This window comes from Styela clava, chromosome 7 (genome assembly GCF_964204865.1).
Source record: "Styela clava chromosome 7, kaStyClav1.hap1.2, whole genome shotgun sequence".
Taxonomy (NCBI): domain Eukaryota; kingdom Metazoa; phylum Chordata; class Ascidiacea; order Stolidobranchia; family Styelidae; genus Styela; species Styela clava.
Window position 1 is genome coordinate 3,301,863 of NC_135256.1, and position 25,222 is coordinate 3,327,084.

Consider the following 25,222-nt stretch of genomic DNA (forward strand, 5'->3'; position numbering starts at 1 on the left):
CATTTGTTCTAGTAACACGGACTTAATGGTGGAGGAAACCCTAACTTGTCAGTGGTTACGTGAACCACCATACGACGGCGAGGAGTCGAAGCAATTGTAAAAATCAGTTTGCTCAGCTCAAATTTTAATATCTATTTTGAGGTAAGAAAGTCGGTAAGACGGCACAATCAAAAACTCGAAATAGGAAAATAATTCCCAAAAACGTATTTTGGAGTCTACCAAAACAGGGCATCCCAAACTGGCGTCAATGGACCCCTGTGGGTCCGTCATTACTGTACGGGAGGCCGCAACAATATGAAAAGAGTCTGGGATATATACAAATAGATCATATTCTTATCGCATTGCCGTTAGCCTGCCAGTATTCAACGTTAGTATCGAGTCAAACTTTCATGAGTTTAATTTCGTCAAAAAATTTCACATTATCTTTCTAGTTGATTAGGCACAGAAATTGATAGAAATTGAAAAAATAAGATTCACAGACAGCGGTCCGCGTCCCAAATGGTTTGGGAAACCCTGTACTGAAATATTCATGGTTTATAAAACTTCTGATTCGTCCACAACGCAATACGTAATCCAATGACTTGTTCTTAATGGCATTATATAATAAATTATCCTAAAGTAGGCACAACGAAACCGAATAACCTATTTTGACAGTTTAAGTATTTTATATTACAAAGAAAATTATAGTTTACATGAACCGCCACAGCTGCGTGAAGCTCCTTATCAGTTAATAATTTATCATGTCATACTGTCGTGTTTAGACAGGATTATACTGATAAGAGAACTGATAAGCGGATACCTGATTAAATATTTGATAAATAACTTGAGAATGTATAGGTATTTTGCTTCAGAAGAATTTCGACTGTGAAATACCGCAAAAAAAAATTAGCGTCGTATTATGTTCATTATACAAAAAAAACTTGTACAAATACGCGATGCAAAAATAGAAAATTAAGATTCACTTTGGACAAACAATGAGTATTGTGACATCACCTTGCATTAAATTAGGTTAGAAATGAACAAATTACCTCACGGGAATTGATTCGGTTTCATTTAGTACATACAGGTACAAGTAAACAAATGACCTGATACAACGGGCCCTTTGATTCAAGAATTGAAAATTGTATTGTAGATGGTTTTTGCAAGTATTAGCATATACCACATTCGATCTAAGCTAACTGTTCAAAACTTTTTTATTTTCAACACATTCACCCTTTGCCTATTTTGAAATTATTCATTCCTCATAGCTACGTTTGAAAAATTCGTTACAGTTATTTTTCATTTTTGTAAGGGTCATTATTAAAGTTTTGTATGTCCACAATTCGATTTAGGAAGAACATTAAAGTTTTACCTATAGTTTAAAACAGAACTTTGTGGACACATTCCATTATACGCGGGGAGCGCAACTTACAATACACCAAATTCAGTTAAATCGTGAAAAATGCAACATCGCTAGAAATAAACGAGCTCTTCCAAAAGACTTTTTGTTTGAGAATCCAAATAACCTCCATTAAACGGCCACTGTTGAACAAGCAATATTCTGGCCAAAGTCTGACAGGTCGTTTATGAAAATTTCAATCTAATACAAAATACACGTATTTGTCCCATGTTACAATATTTGTTAACAAGTTAACAAGAAATAACACATGTAACTTTGATCACAACTAAAAGACAAGAAACCAATCCCATAGGTCTAAATACTAAGGATCGTTGAACTACGTGATTTTATCCTGTAATTGCGGCCGCTTTTCGGAGTGAGGTACCCGTGAGCAAAATTTCCCCCAGCTGTTAGTTTTTCTTTTTAGGCAGGAAGGGAGGGGGGGGGGTGTTCCCAAGTTTAGGTATGGTAGATATTTTGTTATTAGCTATAAAACTATTTGTAACTTATAAAAATGTGTTTTGAATTTGACTGATAATCTGAAACGACATATAAGCCACTTTCTGGATATCCAAATACATTTTATTTACGTTACGAATTGGAATGTTGTCTCACAGCTCAAAGTTAGGGGAAGAGGGGAGTTGACCTTGTGGCTAAGAAGTCATTTTCCAGGAAATGGACTGATATTTCACTACAACTTCCATAATATCGCGCCGACGCGTCGCGAGTATACGGGTCACTTTAACCGCTATTACTAATCGTCTTCGAATAATTTATCATGAAACTCATAATTTACCCAGCAAGACACGGGTGTTTGTTTATTACCCATGTGTGACCATCTAACTATGATCAAATAAGAGAAAGGAATCGTAGAGACGCGATGTCTGTCGCGCTGAATTCTGAACTCGGGATCATGACCTTGTTCATGACCTCTAGGTAAATCAAGGAAGTTGTTATCGCTATTTTTCTGACGTGGTGTATTACGTTCTATTTAGCTGTGAGCGAGAACCTTTGGGCAAAATAAATATTCCGACTCGGTTTAACCATTTATTTCCCAAATGAAAATACTTGCTTTGTTTTTCAATGAATGGGGATAGCAGATTACAAGTTTACCATAGGTCGGTGAACGGCACATAAATAAACTGGTTCTATGACCTAATAGGAGCAGCCCCCAAAATTCCATTATTACGTAACGAACGGAAATTTTGCACAGTTAGAAAAGATTGCATTCCGTTGTATAATACGTATAGTTGTTTCTCTGCGTAAAAATGAATGCTGTAGCCAAAACGACCGCAGACTCATCTAAGTCCCAGGTCAAAAGTTGGGAAATACTGACTCGCTCAGAGTCTTGTTTCGAAAGCAGATGAACAGGGCTTACAAAAAGGTGAAAACAGATGAATACAGGGCTTACAAAAAGGTGATGTAATTCCCACAGAAGTATTCAGTACTTAGGAACTAAACGCTGCTCGTACAGAGCTTTGTTCGTACAGTAGGCGACAAAAAATCGTGTTAAAACGACAGAAACATTTTCAAAAATTTCGATTTACATACTATAGATCAGGCCTGCTTAACTGGTGGATCGCGGTCCGAAACAGGACCTTTCGAGTATTTGATACGGACCACACCTATTTCTTTATTTTTGATTATTGGCCTTTGGAAGTTTTCTTTTATAAAATGACTTTTATAGTTTTGAATGCTATTTTATATTTTTCTCATAATTGTACCTTAACGCCATAATAAACAATCTTGATTAGCAAACAGTCTTTGGCCGGCAGAGGAATGTGCGCGTTATAATTTATTTGAAAGACCGTACCCCAATAATTTTGAAGTTTAATAAACGGATCCTTGGGCGTACAGAAAAGGTGACGTAAACCTCAGAAATGATTTCTACTCGATTTACAAGAGCCCTTGTTCCCTCCTACGCAACATGATGGGAACAATTGTAACACGTAACTTCAAAAGGTTGTTTTCGTGTTATGAGTGCCCCTCTATTTACAAATAAGGATCCCTTGACAACAAGTTGTATTGTGACAAAACAGGTTTCCTGAAGCTGGTGTATTGCGTCACAATATCGTAACGCGGAGTGCTTGTATTCTGATAGTTTATTATACAGTTTTCATAAAGTCGTAAATTAAATTAACCAAAATAATTCAAATGTGCTTCGTGCAACTAATGGTGGTTATGTAGGTGTATTTGATGAAGTAAAAACTTGAATAAACACTGATTAAAATACAACAAACATGTTTAAGATATATTGAGTATTGACTTCATAACAAAATTTTGATAGTAAAAAGTCTTGATGATATATTTAGACATTCGATACGATTAATACTTCATATACAAAGTTAAAACGTGGCTTTCACAAGTCTTGAGTGTATGATATAGAAAAAAATTCAATTTTTTTTTTATATTTTGAATGGGGGGTTCCGAACCTGTTTGTTTACAGACTTATGCGTAGAAAAGGCGTGCCCCAGAAATAGTGATCCATCTTGTCTTACAAATATTTTTATAATTACTTTATTATTCACAGACTTTTCATTTTTCCCAAAAAAGCCATATAGTATCTCTCTTTTTTAGTAGCATTTAGAATTCTCTCTGCTTATTCAGAGACCTTTCCTGTGGAAAGATGTGCCCCAGAAAAACATTTATCATTTCTTACAAATATTTGGAAATTATTTTCCCCGTCGTTTTATTTGTCAAACTGGCATTTGAAACATTTCTTTTGTGAGTCAAGCTATTGTAAAGGTGAGTGATTTCGTGTGTTTGCCGCCGTATAGATCCTTTAAGCTAAGGCATAACGCGATGACGCATACAATGGACCTTTGATTGTCCGAAAAATGGCGCGTTTAAAGCCCAAATATGGTTTTCACCCCGAAAAACAAGGTCCAATGTCCATGCTAACGTGACACGTTTTGCTGTAGTACCCAAGTATTCATGCATCCGTTTTTTCATAGCTATGTCGAAAGAGATGAGATTTACTCTTGGAATTGAATCAAGGTTCGAAAGTTTATTTGACAAGCTAATAAATAAACACAAGGATTCGTTTGGTTGTTGACATTTTTACAGTAGTGTTCATATTAATAATGAAAAATACTGTTTACGATACTCGAAATTTTTGTTAAAGGTTTTGTGGTCCTAAGTTTTTAGATTAGGGGTGTGCAACCTTTTTTATTGGCGGGCCAAATACAAGTAACTGGGTGAAGCCGCGGGCCCCACCTTTATTTAATTTAGGCTTTCTGGTAGTTGCAAGCACAAAAATTGCCTATATTTGCTATTGATCTTACGGCATTATTAGGGGTTCTTGCAGAAATAGTAGATTTAAAACGCATAAACTTCTGAAGAAACTGTTATTTAAATTTTTTGTCACACCGACTTCAAACGAATGCAGTGAGAAACACGTTTTTGTAATATAAATCGTGTCTTTTGCAACAGAATTTTGCTAGCTTGTTTTGCTAATCTGACTGGTATGGGCTTTGCGACGAAAAAGAATAAATACTCGTTTTGCGGGTACACCATTCGAAATTGTTATTTCTCCGCGAGCCGCACAACTTCTTCTTGTGGGCCGCATTTGGCCCGCGGGCCGCAGTTTGCACACCCCTGGTTTAGATGAAAAAGGGAGAGAGATTAAGTTTGGAGGATGTCTTAAATTAAATAATAATTCAAAGCACTTTTAGGATATTTGTTCTAGAATTCCCCGTGAACAATGTTCTAGGCAACTAAACGAACTTAGGTTGGAACAGGAGGGAACCGGATCATACCCAGATATCCGGACAAGACTCCCTAAAGCACACCACCGTCATTCATAATAATTGTAATATTCATGAATCCTCTTTAGAATAAAATGAGCAATTTATATTAATTCCTCAAGCCAATCCCCAGAAAATCGAGTCAAAACAGGGATTATGATAGATTATGATTCATTACGAAATAAAATGACGTAACAATATGAACTAACCCTAAGAATACCATAAGAACTAACAATTCATGTTAATACGAGTAAAAACCAATTCAATATTTAAACTGAATGCGGCTTTCAGCAAATGAAAACCTATGAAATGTGACGTCACATAACGTCATAATACCTCTTTAGTTCATATTGAATTCGGATTTGTGTGAGTGGAATGAATACTTATACTGACATCGGGTAATACGCCATAATACCCATTTAGTTCACAAAGTTGTGACATGTGTCACACAAGCAAAGTAAAATGACAAAAAATTGTCATCCAATAAAAAGTTAGGTCATAACAGCTCCCGACTTTACAATAAAATCTGAGTAAATTTAAATGATGAATTTATGAAATATGAAGTCATCGAATTAATAGTTACGTCATAACACCCCCTAGTTCACAAAGAAATCCTTGTGTCTGTATTTATACAGTCAAATGATGGTGAAGCTGCTGCAATGTCACTTATAATAATAACCCATAATCATATTAAAGTATCTGACACTATAAAGGGTTTGAATACCTATAATTCGGTACATCAAAGAAACGACACGATTTATAACTTGACTAATTGAGATAATTGTTTAATGTCGTATTAAATTAGTAATTAACTAATTAAAAGGAATATAGGGGAAAGATCACATGTATCAATAGCTTATGAAATTCATATGAAAAGAATATTGGACCAAACTATAAATTAACGTGGTAGATGCGAATCATTCCAGGGCTTTTGCTGCGCATTGAGAATGTACTTTTGTAATTTTTTCTAATGTTTCGTCAGACCAAAATTAAAGTTCCTCGGACAATCATATTTCAGTTTTTGATTCAAATTTTTCATTGCACACCAACACAAATGCACAGAGTATTCATAAAATCTTGAAATATTTTTAATTTGTAAATTAATTTATCGATAACGTGATTTTCGACTTGTGTAAAAAATGTAATAAAAACTTGATTAAACAATGATTAAAAATAACCAATTTGGATAATTTATATTAAGAATTGACTTCATAAACGAAAAAGAAATGGTAACGGGACTTTGCGGATCGTTTCGTCTGGCCAAGGTCAGACTTCTTCAGGCAAAAATAGGCGTAACCTGGCTAGCTGGTCAGTTAGCAAATATACTTTATCACGGAAAGGTAAAAAGCGTTGTTTATCCCACTTAAGAAGGTCATTTGTGGGGAGAGCTTAGGGACGATAATTTCTACTCCATCAAATAACATTTATTTGCATGTGTGCTTTATGATTCCACTATCTGTGTGTAAATTTGAACAAACGCCCACGGTACTTTATTATTATCGCTTGAAATGTGGGTGTTTCGAGTACTCCCGGGTGTATAGATTCGAATAAGACAAATAAAACCAGTAAAATGACGTTCTGTAATATTAAATTAAACGACCGTACATTACGTTGATTCAACTAAACAAATTAAATATTCCTTAACGAGTTTATTGCGTGAGTAAATTAAAACTTTTCCAACGAAATTGTTGAGACTTTTCGATTTTACTATTTGGGCCTCGCTTAAAAACTATTCCGACCACTGTACTAGGCCAATCCGTACAAAGAGATGAAATGAATTTAAAGTAGGCGATCGTTATGTTCATCAGCCAAAACAAACATATGTATTCAGTCTGACCGTGTCCCGAGATAGAATTCCTAAGCCGATATAAATGGAAAATTGTGTTCACATCTTTACAAATACATTATCAATAAGATAAGACATGTTTTCAAAAAGGTTGCTCTATTTATCCCATAAATGGGTCCGTGTTTGTATTGTAAGTTAACGTTAACAAAGACAGATATGGAGTCCCTAAAACAGCAATTTGTATACGCGATGTCCCAATGACAGCAAATCTATAGGATTATTATTTTCTGTAATGGATATGGTTCCAGGTAAAATAATAAGGACACGACACTATAAAAACAAAACTATAAAGGCGTGTCGGTGAGGTATATTTGCCAGCATACGCAGCTATATAAGCCGTATTGATTTATGCTTAATCATGTTATATTAACAAACCTGAACATATTGGAAAAAGCGTGTGTATTTGTAGATTGCTGAACCCGGTTGCTAAGCTCCCGATTAGAGCTGAGCATTTCGAATCCAATAATTGAATCGAATCGAATAGTATCACAAAGAGCAACTGCGGAAACTCTTCAATTTCTAAAAACTTTTACCATGTCTCCATGAATAATATTTATACTTTTAGTTGAGGATCTCGCCTTTTTAAGACTTTAGCAACTTTTATTGTCACACTTACAAATTTTAGTGAAAGCTGGGGGAGAGGGGATGGTTTGAGAAAACTTGTATACATACTAAATAAATAAATTTATTTGTTGGGACATAAAAATAAACATAAAACAAAAAAGTGTGATTTCATAAACTTCCGGCAATTCATCTGGTTACAGAGTGAAATTAAAGACGGTAGAACATTTTTCTGCGCTGTTTTTCATTCATGACGATCGCGCTATTATTAAAGAATTTGTAAAATTATCGCGCGGTATTGTACAAGATACAAGCCTCGCGGAATCGTCACATGTCGTGGAGGATTCAACACAATAAATCAAATTTCAAAAGGTCTATTCAAACGCATTCTTCTCAAAATCCACCATTGTGTTAAACCGTTGGCATCCATTGTTTGTATAACTAAAAATTAACGATATATAATACAACTCGTAAGCCACTGTTTGTCCAAACCGACGTTAACGATATGCGATACCTCATATGTGTTTTGAAAAGCGGAGACATCCATGTAATTACCTTTTCTTAAAAATGAACACAATATATCTTAATTACAAAGAGTTAGAGTGATTAGGTCCAATTATAGCCATTTTAAAACGATTTTGTTGAGTTAATCTTTCGATATAATCAAGTTGGTATATTTTGAACGACAAAAACAATGTAGTTATGCGGTATATCAGTGTCTAATTATCCGTTTTCTTTGAAATAATACTTAATTGATGGTCTTAAAAATTGGGAACACTTATTATGATCAGGTGGAATGTAAGTAGTCTCAGTTCATGGCTAAATATAAACTCACGGCGAGTATGATTGAGAACATAAATTAGGAAATATACAAAATTTTAATTTTTTGTCATTTCTATTATCAAAGGGATTTTCAAAGAGAGATGTTGAGAAATTCCTAATTGCCGAGTTAGATCGCAACAGCTAGCGTGACCGGTCGAAGGTCATGTTACAGCAAAACTCTTTTTTTTTAATTTCTTTTTCACATCACCCTAATCTACAAAATATATGTGAATTTGTCATATATTCAGCAGGGTTGAGGACGGGAAAATTGCATCAATAGTCATTCGAACCCTCTCTTCAATATTGGGAAATCATATAGATAGTATGCCAGAAATAGGTATGGATATATATAGTCCCAATCGTCATTGGAATCGTCCCTTCATACGGCTGTCAAATATCATTAGGTTTCGATATATGGTTCCAATCGTCATTTGAATGACCGTTGCGTACCATTTAAAAACACTACCCTAATATCAACGAAGTTTATGTCATATAATCTACAAAATCGTCGTTAAAAACCATGTCGCGCTTTTATTTGTTGTTGTCGCATATGGGTGTAAAATATCATTTTTTGCATAGACAACAAGGATAGGGATGAATACATTGTCCAAATTGCCATTCGAATCGCGTCTCAAATATCAACGAAATTTAATGAAATCTACAAAGTCGTCGTTTGAGAATCGTGTGTCGCTTTTTGTTTGCTGTTTTGCAATCCCACTGCGAGTAAACTACTGGGCGTAAAATATCATTTCCCGTATAGACAGCAGGGATAGAGATACATTATCCCAATTGCCATTTGAATGGCCTCATTCTGAAAGGGTTATTGGCCTTGCATTTAGCCAGCAGGTTAGGAATAGCGATGGATATATGGTGAACGATCTCCTGCACATAAGGCTATTAACAAATTTTGTGGTAATCTATGAAATCGCCGTTAAAAAAACGTGTGGCGCTTTTTATTTGTTGTTTTTCAATCAAAAGACAAGTAAACTACGCATCTGGGTGTATAATATCATTTATAAAGGCGCCAGGTTGGTAGGCGGTAATATTACACCAAACCGAAAACATCTCTGTGGGAAAGAAACTCAATTAATACGACTTAGTACGAAATTTGATAACGACAATACAATTGCCAATCAGCGCTATGTAAGTAGATAATATATCAGTGAGTACGTGAATGAAACGTTAGATTTCTCTCGGCACCTTGTCGCAAACTTTTTGTGTGGCCCAGCTAAATGTCTGAAGTTCGTTATATGGCCCACGGACAGAAATGTTGCACACCCCTAACTTGGGAAAAACAAGATAATATAATTACCCCACAGAAACACAGAAAACCCCAAAACCAATTAAAAATATCGTCCTATTTTATAGTAATATCAATTGTGAGTTTGAAAGAATTGTATTGTATGATATTTGAGATATTTCCCCCAATGTGTCACTAGTTGGGAAGTCCTGCAATAATATGTAAGTACTAATATGTAATATGTAAGGAAGAAGCATCAGTCAGAAACATGCTACACAACTATACGGGGTGTCCAAAAAATGTTGCCTGATTTTATGATAATAACAACTGTAAGTTTGAACGACTAAACGACAAAATTCCCTCAATGTCACACTGGTTGAGAAGTCCTACACTAACATATAGCAACAAGGAAGAATCATTAGTCAGAAACGTTCTACTGAACAATACAGGGTGTCCAAAAAATATTGCCTGATTTTATAGTAATAACAATTGTAAGTTTAAATAAATTTTATTGTGTGATAAATAAGACTACAAGCACAATAAGAATTATTAATAAAGACGAAAAAAATATTACTACTACAAAATCGGGCGAAACTTTTTGGACATCCTATATATATACAGTCAAGTATATAAAAGTCATTTTCCGAATGAAGTTTTATGAAAATGTACTTTGCTCAAATTTTCTTTTGTGCGAACAGAATTTTGCGAGAATTTATTTTTACTTGAAAAAAAACGGTACAAATAACAATTTACGTAAAATGTCGGAAATTAGTCTTATACCGACAAAAATTTCTCGCACCGCTGTTTTGAAAATTCAGAAAATAGAATTTATGAATCACCGGTTCATTTGATCTCTGCTATTCTAGAATCCTCCGACAAATAAATTTTACGAGTAAAGTATAATTGTATGAACATATTTTGGCAAGAATTCTTTTGCGTGAAATTTACGAAAATGTACTTTTGCAAAAACGATATCTGCTACCAATATCTCTCAACACTTCAACCGAGTATGTTATTTCAGACCAACAATCAACATAAAATTACAAATCAGGATTCATTTCAGCAAATCCTTTTCAAGTGTGTAACTGGTATTATTATATTTATGGCGGCGATTCTTTCAAGAAAGCCGGTATAAGGTTAAGTATCGTCTTGTGAATAATAAGAGTGCTTGGGATATATTTTTGGAGTGTTCAAGCTTTGCTAAGAAAAAGCCGGCGCTCCAGAAGTGTGTGTACCAATCTGGAAGTAACTAATTTGTTTGCCTACGTTACATCAAGTTGTGTAAAGGAAATGAAATCTATGAGCAGGGGGTATATTCACTTGGCTAACACAGACAGTTCCCAAATTCGTAAGAGAACTAGAAAAAGGAAAATCAGAATAAAATTATTCCCTAACCTGTAACACATTCTACGGGAGAACCGAAAAGGCTTCACACAAGCAGGCATAGTAGCTACAATAATATTTTTAAAAAATTTTTGAGGCTTTTTGTCACATTTTCACTCTAAGCAAAGCTGGCTACGCCCGCATATTTTAATATTAATGTAAAACAATGTCTTTTTCGGTATCATAACATAGCAATTGTTCGTAGTTTGAAACGCTTTTTAGACCTTTAAGACTCTTACGTTTGGGCTCTTATGATATTAGCTAGCTGTTACGGCCTAACTTGGCAACTATTTATAAATTTTAGTTCACTGGATTAATTTAGACAAAATATGTTACAAATTAAAATCAACGTTTGAATATAATTTTTAAATTTAAAAATAACGGAATTCACCATGAAATCGCCGTTTTTAATAACATCGCTGGAAACATGCCAATGTACATTTTGATTTAAAACACAATTGCCGAGACAGTCGTCTGCCGTAAGTCGAAACACGGCGCACTTAATAAAGTATTCGGGAATAAAAAAGACCTGATATGCCCCCCCTCCTCAGCTGCCTTTTTGGATTCATTTAAATTTTTTCTTCGTATAACACAAGTGTGAGGGTCAAAACAATATATGGTATCGATAAATTCCTTTTGCAATTTTACAACATTTTAGGACTTTATGGACACTTTATATATCCTTATTTTTGAATTGTTTTCAATCAATGTTACGCGAGTCTGTATAAACAAAAACATTGTGGACTGCGAAGAGCATTCGCTGATGAGATATAAACAAAAACGCACGTTTTAGCTGAATAAATAATGAAAAGTCAAACTATATGCATTTTTAATGATGCAAAACTTATACCGGAAATATAATAATAGAAATTGCGATTTTTTTTTACTTTTTTCTATAGATATACTATTTAGAGCAGGGGTGTGCAACCTTTTTTGTTGGCGGGCCAAATACAAGTAACTGGGTGAAGCCGCGGGCCGCACCTTTATTTAATTCAGGCTTTCTGGTAGTTGCAAGCACAAAAATTGCCTATATTTGCTATTGATCTTACGGCATTATTAGGGGTTCTTGCAGAAATAGTAGATTTAAAACGCATAAACTTCTGAAAAAACTGCTATTTAAATTTTTTGTCACACCGACTTTAAACGAATGCAGTGAGAAACACGTTTTTGTAATATAAATCGTGTATTTTGCAACAGAATTTTGCTAGCATGTTTTGCTAATATGACTGGTATGGGCTCTGCGACAAAAAAGAATAAATACTCGTTTTGCGGGTACACCATTCGAAATTGTTATTTCTTCGCGGGCCGCACAACTTCTTCTTGCGGGCCGCATTTGGCCCGCGGGCCGCAGTTTGCACATCCCTGATTTAGAGTATAGTAGTGGTTCCCAATTGAGTTCCACAGAGCAATTGAAAGGGGCCATCAATGCTAGGCGCAATAATATATAAACTACTATATTTTTTACGACTAGGTCCCCCCCCCCCAAAAAAAACAAAAATACATTATTCTTGCTCTTGAATGACACACTTTTTCAAGTCAGGGTTTTTAATCTTTGATGCAAAAATAACTAGGCACAACTTTCTAGGCACAACGATTAGACCTATAAAGCATGAGTGTTTAACGTATTCGCGGCGAATAGTGCTACAGTATATTTGTAAGTGAACTAGAATATTTCCGTTTTGACATATGCAACCCCATTTTTTGAAAATTTGACAAAGCGGAGTGGACGGGGTTCGAACCCAAGTTTTTAAATTATGTAATGCCAACCTAGTTAGATCTAACTTTATTAGTACTGAAACCACTAATCCACCGCAGAAAATTTAAAAAAATAATAATTTCAATCTCACGCCGGCTTCGTTAATTAGTGAAATTGGATCGGTGGTTTTTCCAACAGGTCGACAGTGTTAAATGAAAATATAAAAATATGACAAGAATTTTTTTTTAACTTCCGGCATGTGATTGAAACGCAGTAAATAAAATGCTGGGCTATGCTTCTGTGGTTACAAATTTTGGCAAACTATGTTAAGTTAGAGATTCATGGATTATTGTTTAGGTACTTCATCCCACGACCACAGTCACGCCCTATCAATTAGTTATAGATATGGATATGTATGATTGGAATTCTGCTTGTAATGTATTGTATAACATTGTGTTTGAAAAGGAACATCTCGCGAACGCACGTCAGCTGCATTGATTAGATCTGATTTATTTACCGTTACCTGATGCATTAGAAACCCCTATTTAAAAAAAAAACATGATTCCAAACCAACAAAAATGAACATATGTGAGTTGGACAAGCTATTTTATCAGTTTCGACCCCCCAAAACACACACACACATAAAAAATAGGTGCTCCCAAAGTATGCGAACCAAGATGGCGGACATCGGAACGTAACATGGGTAACAGGTTAGGGTTAGGCGATAATTTTTTTCCAATTTTCCCTATTTTAGTCCTATTATCAGTTCGAAGACTAGCCAAGAGCCTCCCGTAGTATTTATACCTAAAATTATGACCTAACCCTAACCTAGTACACATGTTACATTCCGATGTCCGCCATCTTGGTTCGCATACTTCGGGAGCCCCAAAAAATATTTCATACGAAATTAAACATTCCCAATGCATCCAGTCATATCTTCATTAGCCAGCATAGGAAATTAAAAATAAAATAAAAAACGAAAAAAGTGGCGTACTATTGATTCAGAGCCCACAAAAACTAACAATTGTGGGATATTCTATTTTTTTATTCTCTCACCATCGAAAAAATTCTGATAAAAAATGCAAACATACCGATGCATTCAGTCATTTCTTCATTAGGTTGATATCCCGGTAAACATTGACAAGATCCCTCAGGAAGTTTCCATTTTGCTTCGCTATTGCAGAGAAGAGTTGGACCTGAAATATATATATAAATAAAATAAATCCACCGCACATAAAATGATATGCAAAAAAATGCAAAAATTATATGTAATCTTGAAAAAGTTCATGTTTCTTACTGTGTGTGGGTAAACACTCAGCGAACTGTCTGAGTGTTCAATTCGATCTTTTCGGTTATTTATATGTAAAAGGACCAATTACAATAAAACAGTCAATACAATTACGTATCTTCCAAGCATTTGATTCGAAATTCAATTCGAAATAATATTCGATTCAATTCATAATTTCAGAAATGACGCAATACAAGTGACGCAATATATAAATTACATTCCGCAGAAACCCATATCTATTAAAAAAAATGTACATGTCAAGAAAACCAACTTAATATTAATAAATGTTTGAGAGAAACTCAAATACACAGACAGATTTGCGTTTAACGGCCGCACCTTATAGAAAAGTAATCAAAGCTATTGACAGACACTCTTGGGAACACTTAATATTTCTGGGAGGTTTTTTATTTATCAGTGAATAACTGTTGGAATCGTCACCATCTCGAACAATATGTGATAACAGATGTGTAAATTAGATATTGTGGGTTTGGCTAGACGTTTGAAAAGTGGTCGAGATTTAAAATTGTTAGACACAAAGACACATGTGGATTATTGTGCCAAATTGTTGTTAATTTTCTTGTTGTTGTAAAGCGTTGGCCTAACTATGTTGGCAAGTCTAAAGGCTTGGGATAAAGTATCATTTGCAGGGTAATTATCTTTGGGGCTTCACGAACGGAACCAGTAATACTCCTTAGAATCAATATAATACATAAAATCTTTGCAAAAAGGTGTTTGCTTGTCTTAGAAATACTATAGATATAAAAGCTTACGACACACCAGTGACTACTAAAGACTTCACTAATACCAAATCTTTCAAATGACGAATATTGAAATTTTTACAAATTTGTATTCAAAAATATCACAAAACGGGCACTGGTCTAACTGGTCAAATCATAGGCCACGAAGCAATATATGATATATATCTAAGCAGTATTCAATTTCAAAAAAATACGTTTCCTCATTTAAAACAACATTGTCAAGTTCGCCGTTTTGGGTTAAAGTCTTTGGATTGCGAAGATAAACAGTGCGTCATTCAAAATCACGCAATATTTTCACCTAATCCGAAAATATTAAATATTTCATTTTGAGGGAAAAGAAGCCGGTGATACATATTAAATCTAATTAAGATGACTGAAATGCGCAGAGAAATATGGAAATTCAAATATATTGATATATGTTTAGTATTATTATGCAGAGCGCTCTAGAATTTTGTCTACCAATATGGAGGTAACTAATTTTGTTCGCCTATTTTACATCAAGTTCTGTGAAGGAACAGAAACCTACGGGCATGGGGTATATTCACTTGGCTAACACAGACAGTCTCCGAACTCGAAATAGATCTAGATTAAGGAAAATCGGAATAAAATAGGCCTCTGGGCCTCTGCCACTCGCACTAGTTCTACAGTTCTACATGTATTTGGTCATCAAATACAACCATTACAAAGTATAATCATGTCCGCGTGTGTATTACAAGACTTGCAAAATTACTTGTATCGCGTTTTTGTACTTATAGGTAATACAATATTGAACGAATTTTCATTTCCTATTACAAAATCTTAATTTTATCTACTCAGAATGGGGACACCGCTTCGCATAGGTTCCCGCATTCGTTAAGGGCGGCCATACGTAACATCGTAAAATTAGATTCTTTATCTTACTTGAGATTTTATTCAAACTTATGATAGTTATATATACCCTCTGATAGAGGTTGAAAATTACAAAATATTTTTTAATCTACGATTTGAAACCATTGCTCAATTGAAGGAGCTTCTGGATCAATTAACTAGTTGCAGTAAAAGAGGCTTTGATTTGCCATAGTTAAACCGTCTTATCTATCGCCTTTGTTCTCCACCAGAATAAATATGAATATCCTAACCTAACTCAATAACAAATATTTCGGTGCTCCCGAAGTATGCGAACCAAGATGGCGGACATCGGAACGTAACATGGGTAACAGGTTAGGCCATATTTTTTTTCCAATATTCCTTATTTTATTCCCATTATCAGTTCGAAGACTATCCAAGAGCCTCCCGTAGTATTTATACCTAAAATTATGGCCTAACCCTAACCTAGTACACATATCACATTCCGATGTCCACCATCTTGGTACTCATACTTCGGGAGCACCGAAAAATTTGTTGCCCCAATTTTTCAATAGTATTGTATGCAATAATCAACCATATTATTATTGTATGATTCAGAGTCTGTGTCTCTCAGGACCGTTTTGAAATATTATTACAGCCAAAGTTCATTTATCATAAAATATTTTTTATTGAATTTCGAAAACACATTTCAAATGCGGCGATGCGATTCACAACCAAGATGGCATATATTACAAGCCTCGGTAGTACCCTCAGGATGGACCGTTGATATTAGAGTATTATAACATTAAAAATATTATTCTGTGATTATTTGAGCATAAACTGATATTCCAAAACCCAAGCGATAACTAGTATCTGAATTAAAACTTAGAATTGCATTATTATTATTGCGTCATGTAAGTGCGCCCTTGTGACGCATTTTCATGAATGCTATTGCATTGTTTTTCCCATTTCATATGTTTTTCATATGTATTGAATTAAGTGAAAATACTTGAACAATTGCTTATTAAAAAACAACAAACCTGGTTAAAATATATTGAGAACATACTTCATACCAAAATTGAAATTGTAAAGAAACTTGTATAAAAAAAAAAACTAAGCCAAAAGTCTACACCTACCTTCATAACTATCCGACCATATCGAGTTAGCAACACATTTTCCTGTAACTTTGATTAGTGACGTGATCCGAGGTCCGGTGACGGTGCTAGGGAATTTCGCGAGATTCATGACAGCTTCGTCGCATTTTTTGTAGTAAACTCGAACGTAGTAAATAAGCATGCAAGCTCCAGTGTCCTGAAACAAAAATTGAATTTGAAATTTTAAGATGTTCCCATTGAGAATTCCGAGGCCTAGTCAGGAAGTTTCAGGCGCGTTCTGAAATTTCCAATTGCAAAGTTCGACTGTAACAGCTAGCGCCAGAGCCTGGAAAACGAGAAATCATCCCAAGTATGTTGAGACTCTAAAACTTTAATTTCAAGCAAAAAATACTATGTATGATACACAAAAATGCTCTTTTTGAATAAAGCCCCCATGGCTACGCCCTTGATTTCAATTCCTTGATAAATAATAACTCGGTTCGAGTCAAGCCCCTCTCCACCACTCAACTAACCGAAAAAATAAACAAATAACTCTTACCTGGAATGCTACATATAGTCCGTTAGTTTGAATATCGCTGATCTTTATCGTTTTTGTATTCGTAACGTGAGATCGGATGGGATATCGCTCGTCGGCTGCAATCGTATCGACCTGAAATAATTTCCAACAGATTAGACCAGTGAACTAACTCTAATGATCGGTGGGCCTCCAAAGATTCTCAGCAATTGTGGTCCGTGATTTAATGCGTTTTTGTCTGTTATTTTATAAAATTGAACAAAGAAAACCAACTAATAACTCACACCTCTTATAATTTTAAAGTTTTACCTAAGTACATTATAAATATATCTTTAGAAAGACCGGACCCCAGTGATTTAATTACACTGAACGGATCTTCGGTGAATATAGTTGAGTATTCCTGTTATGGGACACATGCGTGCTATTTCAAATTCTCAAAGACTTGGATTAATATAAAAAAAATTGGCGCCCCTGAAGTATGAGTATCAAAATGGAGGTAACTTATTTTGGTCGCCTCTTTACAATCATCAATTTGTGTAAAGGGACTCAAACCTATGGGCAGGGGGGGTATTTACCTGGCTGACAGTACCAGAGTTCGTAATATCAATATTAATCGTAATAGTGGATTAAATTATGACCCAACTCCAATCTGGTACACATACTTCGGGAGTATCAAAAATTCTATTTTGTAAGTCAACCCTCTGCAGGCAATAATTATTCAATTAGCGCCAACATACTTTCTTATAAACTCTTTCATTCATATATTGATCGCTTCCAGAATAAGGCGAGTTTGCTTCAAGGTAGAATAGATTGAAAGTTTCTTTGCATGTGGCGACGTTTGAGATGTCGTGACAGGATCTAAAAATAGAGCATTTTTTGTCAAATTCCAATATGAGCGTAAGAGCTTTGTACAACGACGATCAAAAGCCGATCGACAACGTTCAAGATAAATCGAAAATGAAAGTCCTTGTTTTGTTTTTGGGGGAGAAATATTTGATTAGTGGTAGTTTTACTGGAGTTATTCAGAAATATGTGGCTAAAATTGAGATCTGAGATTAAACCCGATATACAGCGGACAGTGGTTCCTAACCTTTTTAATGCACCTTGGAGGAATTACTTGGGGTAAAAAACACTGTGGCGGTGGACCAATATGCAAGTGCAGTGAGTGTAAACAAATATTAGAGGCCTGAATTCGAGCGCAGCAAAGTCATAGCATAGTTCTTTTAACCGAGCGCTAGCCGATAACCCAACCTAAACTCTAAATACAAATGTATTACCTTATAGTAAACTTAATTTCAACATATACATTCTTCGCGCCTTCTTTTAATTCAATATAATTCGTTTTAAACCAGTTATTTTGTCCTGGTGTTCGAATCCCGCAAACTTGAAACGTTCGAAGAGGAACTTGGTTCTCATCTGTGTTGCTTAACTCGTTCCACTGTGAATAAAAAAATAAACTCCATTAAATTTTATTTCATTGATCAGTAAAACTAAATGAATTCCTGTGAAATTTGGGTAATCGGTTGAATTCAGTACAAATATTGACTTGGGCTCCGTTTTTTTAGGGGGGTTGGAGGGGGTATATACCATCAACAATGTGTTTTTCAGCCAAAACGCCTATCGAGGGATTTCCCTCGAACAAGGCACTGAATAGTTGTGTAAATACGATATTTTAATGGCTACTATTCTTGCAAAGAGGAATGCTAATCTGACAGAAGCTCGGCATTGCCCATGAATGATTATATTCTAAAACAAGGCTTCTAAAACTGGAGGTCGCGACTGCGCAGGGGGGGCGCATAACGGATTTGACAGGATATTATATCTAGTACTATACTATATATGGGGCTCCCGAAGTATGCGAACCAAGATGGCGGACATCGGAATGTAATATGTGTACTAGGTTAGGGTTTGGCCATAATTTTAGCTACAAATACTACGGGAGGCTCTTGGCTAGTCTTCGAACTGATAATAGGACTAAAATAAGAAAAAATTGGAAAAAAATTATCGCCTAACCCTAACCTGTTACCCATGTTACGTTCCGATGTCCGCCATCTTGGTTCGCATACTTCGGGAGCGGTTACATTACATTTGAACCCACGTACATTTGAACCCATGACAATTGCACCTGTATGCTATTGCACCCATGGAATTTTTTTTGTTTCACGGATAGTTAAACCCATACTAACCCTAACCCATGGGTTTTAGCACCCGCATATAGATCGAACCCGTGGATATACGCATGGGTTCAAATGTACATGGGTTCAAATGTACGGTCACCTTCGGGAGCACCATATATATATATTATGCTTTTTTAGACTTTTGATTCGAAACACATTTATTAAAACTAGTACAAAATACAAATCTTACTATTTCGAGAGAGTACGTAGGGTCAGAGAAGCGCGCGTTTGCATATTTCGAACTGTTCACCATTTTGAATGTGGAATGGGGTCGCGGAAAATTTTAATACTTTGAAAGAGATAGCTAGTTTAAAAGTTTATTAAGCCCTGTTCTAATGAATTGAGATTGAATAGCTCAAATGCGTATTTTTGTATCTAATTATCCGCCCAAATGTTTACAAAACAAACTTCGTATAGGAGCAAAGTTTTTTCATGTTCAAAGACCGTTCAAAATTAAAGTATTACATTTGAAATGAATTCCGTATGTCGGTCATGCAGAAAATTAATAGGAAAAACAAATTTGACATTATACATTGTAAGTAATGATTGGATTTGATTTATCTTTCAAGCTCTTCTGACATTTGGGGATGAAATTTCTCGTCAAGTATGGTCGACTAATGGACAGGAGAAGTAAATCTGTGCTCTTGCCAGGGGCGCACGCAGGGGGAGGGGTGCGAGTCAGAAGCCAACCCTCATTTTGAAATAAAACTAAAAAAAATTTTGTTCATTATTAGCCAGCCTTTCTTAACTTGAAACGCTTTTTAGACCTTCAAGACCCACCTGGACCCGCCAGCTCTTACGGTTTAACTTTGAAATGTTAAGTTTCAAAAATCAAAAAAAGTTTTAAAAGTGTGACGTCATACTACGACGTCATCAACTTTTTTTCCTAAAAATAAAACTGTTTATGTTAATTTGGGACTGGCAGGTCCATTATATGTTATCGAAGCGTTGATAAAGCCTACATCATTGGCTATGTCAGATGCCTTTAACAATCCAAAATATTTCAACCCGATAAGAAACTTTCATTGTTTTGTTTTGTTGTGAACTATTTCTCAGGGATACTGAATTGAATAGGTTACAAATCCCGGATTTTGGGTCCTTATTGTTACCACATAATAATGTAAACAAGAATTACAGAATATCATGGGGTCACGCTCTGGTGCCATTTATTGTTATTTGTTTACAGAATATCACAAGGTCACGCTCTGATAGTCATCTATTTGTATTTATTTACAGAATATCAAGAAGTCACGGTTCAATGGTGACCAACAGATGACCGATAGAATGATTGATTGACGTATTATTATCAAATTCAATTTATAAAGCGTTTGTCAACACTTGTAATGTTGATGTAGTGACAAATACTTCAAGCACGTATTTAGGCATTTCATCAAAAATAGAGTTACTGAAGCTTGAGTGACGGTAACATTAAAATTTGGGGCGCTCCAGTAGTATGTGTACCAATATGGAGATAACTAAGGTTTTGTTCGCCTACTTTACATCGAGTTGTGTAAAGGGACGGAAACCTATGTGCGGGGGGTATATTTACTTGGCTAAGACAGACAGTCCCCGAAGTCGTAATAAAACAAAAATAAGGAAATCGGAACAAAATTATGGCCTAACCCTAACCTGGTACACACGCTAGGGGAGATCCGACTTTGCTGATGTCCAGGTATTTTAAAATTATGTATATATTGTACCATATATAACGCGTTCGTCATTTTGCTGCCAGAATACGCAGAGGCGAATTTCGACAAAGCGCTGAAAGACGAAGCCTATGAAGTGTGGATGATTTATTTATGTACGTGATCTAGGCTATATATTTGTGAGAGTAATAACAGTTTGACCGCCATCAAAAAGGCAACAAAAAGTTAATACAGTATCCGGATGAAACAATTTTCTATCAGCATTCGACAAAGTAAATCTGAGTAATTTTTTTCGACTAACAAACATTTTGCACAAGTTTGAATATCGTATTTTACTGACATAAAGGCCCACTTTAAATCCTCCTTTCTTCCAAAATCGACAGTGTTCCTTATTAAGCTGTAGTGCACCTAAGGTATATGGATCAGGCAGTGCTTTATTGTTTACATTGAAAAACTAGTACCAGAGGCCCCCGCCCCGCCCCTTTTTGGATTGGTAAAAACGCATTTTTCTGTATCATAGCAGTTTTCCTTAGCTTGAAACGTTTTAGACCCTGAAAACTCTTGAAAACCACGTTTTTCAGCCGATAGCTGTTACCATTTAAATTTTCCGGCGCACGGTCCAACCTGGCAATTACAAATTCAAACCCCCCACCCACTGTTTAAAAAAAATCCTAGCTACCAGTACGACCCTAGCGGTCAGCGGTGCATGTTCAAAGCGATGGCGTGGAAACGCCCGATAGTAATCGCTTCATCGTAATATCTAATATATTTTAATCTTCCGGAAGCATTTCTGCCGGATAACGTCAAGTGAAAGTCTTTTTCGCTACTTGGTACATTAATAATAGATATCGTACAGTCTAATGATAGCGATGATATGTATTTTGAGCACTCGAGACAAAAATATGATCATAATATGTAACTTTCAATGCATTTTCAAAGTTCTTGTTCTTGTTGTTATTTTATCAAAAAATCGCCTTTTTATTAACTACTGGACCAATTGCTTTGAAATTTTCAGTGTTTAAAGATTCTATTTTCCGCTAAAAGGCGTTAATTTATTTTTGTGTGCAATGACGTCTTTAGAATTTGCGCACCTTGTAGAAGTTACGCGTTTGCATTAGTTGTGAAGTTTGCAGTACTTTTTGGCTTTCGTTTCCATATCGTCAAGTCCGTGCTTCCGAAAACAAATAACTGGCTAACTAATCCCATACCCGACATGAACTGGTAACTGGAAGAGAGGCCGTGGTTCGCCATACGATTAAGTCGTGTAATCGGCTTTCCTCTCCCCCGGGATGAAAACGTGAATCCTAGCCTATATTTCAGTATCGCTCTCTTGTTAACAAAACCAATACCAATTTCACAGCGCCGTAAAAATTAAATGGGTTATTTTTCTTCACGTCTCGTGTAGGTAGAATGATTGATGTATTATTCCAAAATTTAATTTATAAAGCGTTTGTCGACGATTGAATGTTGATGATGTAGTGACGCATATACTCTAAATCAGAGTGTCCCAAACTTTTCGGGCCAGCTGACCCTTGTTTGTAAATCTTAGTTTTCACGGACCCAATGACGGACGGTTACAATGGCTTTTGATTGAAATTATTCATTAAAGATCAATTAGACTTTTCATATCGTTGACAACCCCCTGTGTAGTCGCCACGGACCCCAAAGATCCTAGGACCCCAGTTTGTGAAAACCTGACCTATACCAATACCCATTTTACAACGCCGTAAAAATTAACGATCTTATTTTTCTTCACGCCTCGCGTTGTGTTTCATCTCGAGTGAATTATGTTGTAAATCGCTCATGGTAAACATACATTAAACACAAAATTTATGAGACAAATATTTGAGGAGACCACACGGGTAAATTTTCGCGGGATTTTGAATATTTTGGGCTTTGATTATTTTTATATTCCTAATGCTAAGAATGTGAGAGGAATTTTTTAATAAAAATTATGTCCGCAAACAGATAATTAATCAATGACATAAACATATAAATCGTTCAGGTTTCCGAAATTTTTGATTGTGCAACGCCCAAATATCGAGGAAAATGCACGGATCGTCCGCCATTACTACATAAATTTTAATGACTTATTTAATTAATGACTTTCCTATTTTTTGCTTCTTTGATTAGTTACAAAATTAGCCAAGTCACTATTTTAATAAGTAAACAAATGGCTCGCGGAGCAATAGCACTCCGTATGAAGCACTATTTTCTGGAAATTACTAGGACTTTAAGGACTAACAGCTTATACTTTCGTACATTTCCAACTTTGCTATGGGCTCAACTCACACTGACCTTTACTTATACATAACGCACTTACGTGTTCAACCAACAGCCTAGCCATAAAGAAATTGTTATTTGTCTAGAAAATCAGCAATTACTCAAAACAAGGCTTAAGGCAAGCTCTAAAGATTACAGTACAAAATCTCAAACTCACCCCAGTTCCATCGGATGGAGAAGTATCCCAATTTAAATCGGTAGTCGCTTTTCTTGTGTCCACCAAGTTCACTTCAACTGCCATTACACTGGCCAGCACCGCTTCAAGGACAAATACAACAACCAAAGCCGGTTTCGACATCGCTATATTCATTGTAGATGTTCAGTATATCCACTCAGTGTGTCAGGCTATTGTCAAAGACTTGAACAATAATAATTTTTGATTTGCTATTCATATATTAGTATTTGTATATCTAGAAATCAGAAATAATAAATTATTATAACGAACATAGATGGAGTCCTGCTGCTTAAATTGCATAGCATGGTCATGTTTGTTTATTTATGCCACATCATCCTCGCATTATACGCATACGTCTCCACTAGCGCAAAGGCATTGAGAAAGGATTGGGAGTTAGTCTCGCGTAACTCGTGATTGCCAACATGTAAGCCCATTTTGAGGATACACAAAACGTCAATGAATTTGTCATGTCTATTTACAGCAAAATGCTAGAAACTTGCTATAATTTTACTACAGTATTATATTGATAATCTGAGAGAAGTAATCTGTCAATTTAATTGGGCAGAATAATAATTCCTGTCTGCCGTGTTTGTCTAATTAATAGAAAATCGATAATTCTGCAAACGATTCCACACATTTTAAATTAGTGTTCCGAAGGGATCAAAATGTTCCCATATGAAATCTTCTTCCGAAACGGATTATCGCGATCGATTCTCACTCAAAGCGGAAAGGGCTGAATATATGTACTTAAAAATGAGTGGATATTCTAGAATCAAGAAGATATTTAAAAAGTGACGAATTATTACAATAATGACGATATACCAAAGCAAGGTGACGTATAATATAAACAACATGACGTAATTATTACAATAATGATGTCATATGTGAAGTGAGACCTCCTCTGGTGGTATTGCATATATGTTGTACTCGGTAATTAGGAGATATCCTGGAGTTGAAAAGATATTTTGAAAAGTGACGTAACTATTACAATTATGACCTCATCGCGAAAGAATGTGACGTATAATACATATTCACTATCTGTCAGTGCACTTTACCAAGAGCCTTTTTCGAAGAGAAAATGTGAAACGTAACATAAAAAGAAACAAACGCAATACTATCTACGCCTATAATACCCAATAAACTATCGTTTCGTTGCTTGATAAGTTAATTTGTCGCGGCCGAGGTATGTGCACCAAGATGGCGCACAACCTGAACCCTGCCCTGGTACGCATACTATGATCAGGTTGTGCGCCATCTTGGTGCACATACTTCTGGAGGTCCGGTAATTTTACAGGGCGTTTTCACTTTGTTGAGCGCTAATTGTTTGAACCTAATGAAATTTGGAATCTACCAATCAAAATAACACTATAAATACCACTGGAATGATAAAATGAGTTCTAAAAGCCTACGAAAAGGAGTCACGAGATATAAAGGTTGGGTAGTAAGTACCACTGTAGTAAAACAAGGCAATATTAGGTTTTTGCTATGCCTTCCTGCTCTGTTAATATTGTATTGCTCAAAACCTATTCTAATCTAATCTGATCCAACAATAGATATACAGAAATTAACAGAACATTTCAAAAAATTAGCAATGGAGCGCCCTAACAGCACAATGCGATTTCAAAGATCCGTCTGTCATAGCTAATACCTTTCTTGTCAATAAGGATTACCATCTGCGTAATAGGCAAACGTATTACAATTATAATCACTGATCCCAATTAGGCAGTCTTTCCTTTCAGTCTCAAAACCTAACCTGCCAAGCATGCCAC

General features: G+C 35.5%; 1 protein-coding gene across 1 annotated transcript in view; it reads right to left on the reverse strand.

The window, feature by feature from the left end:
• The window catches only part of LOC120327492 (ephrin type-A receptor 4-A-like), a 36,117-nt gene extending 12,433 nt beyond the window's left edge, over positions 1–23,684 (reverse strand). Inside the window, exons 1-6 of the mRNA XM_039393793.2 lie at positions 23,436–23,684; positions 18,450–18,610; positions 17,910–18,030; positions 17,197–17,307; positions 16,680–16,854; positions 13,764–13,868 (exon numbers count right to left, since the gene is read on the reverse strand). Of these exons, the coding sequence (XP_039249727.2) occupies positions 13,764–13,868; positions 16,680–16,854; positions 17,197–17,307; positions 17,910–18,030; positions 18,450–18,610; positions 23,436–23,588 (826 nt within the window). The 5' untranslated portion in view covers positions 23,589–23,684. The remainder of the gene's footprint in view (positions 1–13,763; positions 13,869–16,679; positions 16,855–17,196; positions 17,308–17,909; positions 18,031–18,449; positions 18,611–23,435) is intronic.
• Positions 23,685–25,222: the final 1,538 nt, after the last annotated feature.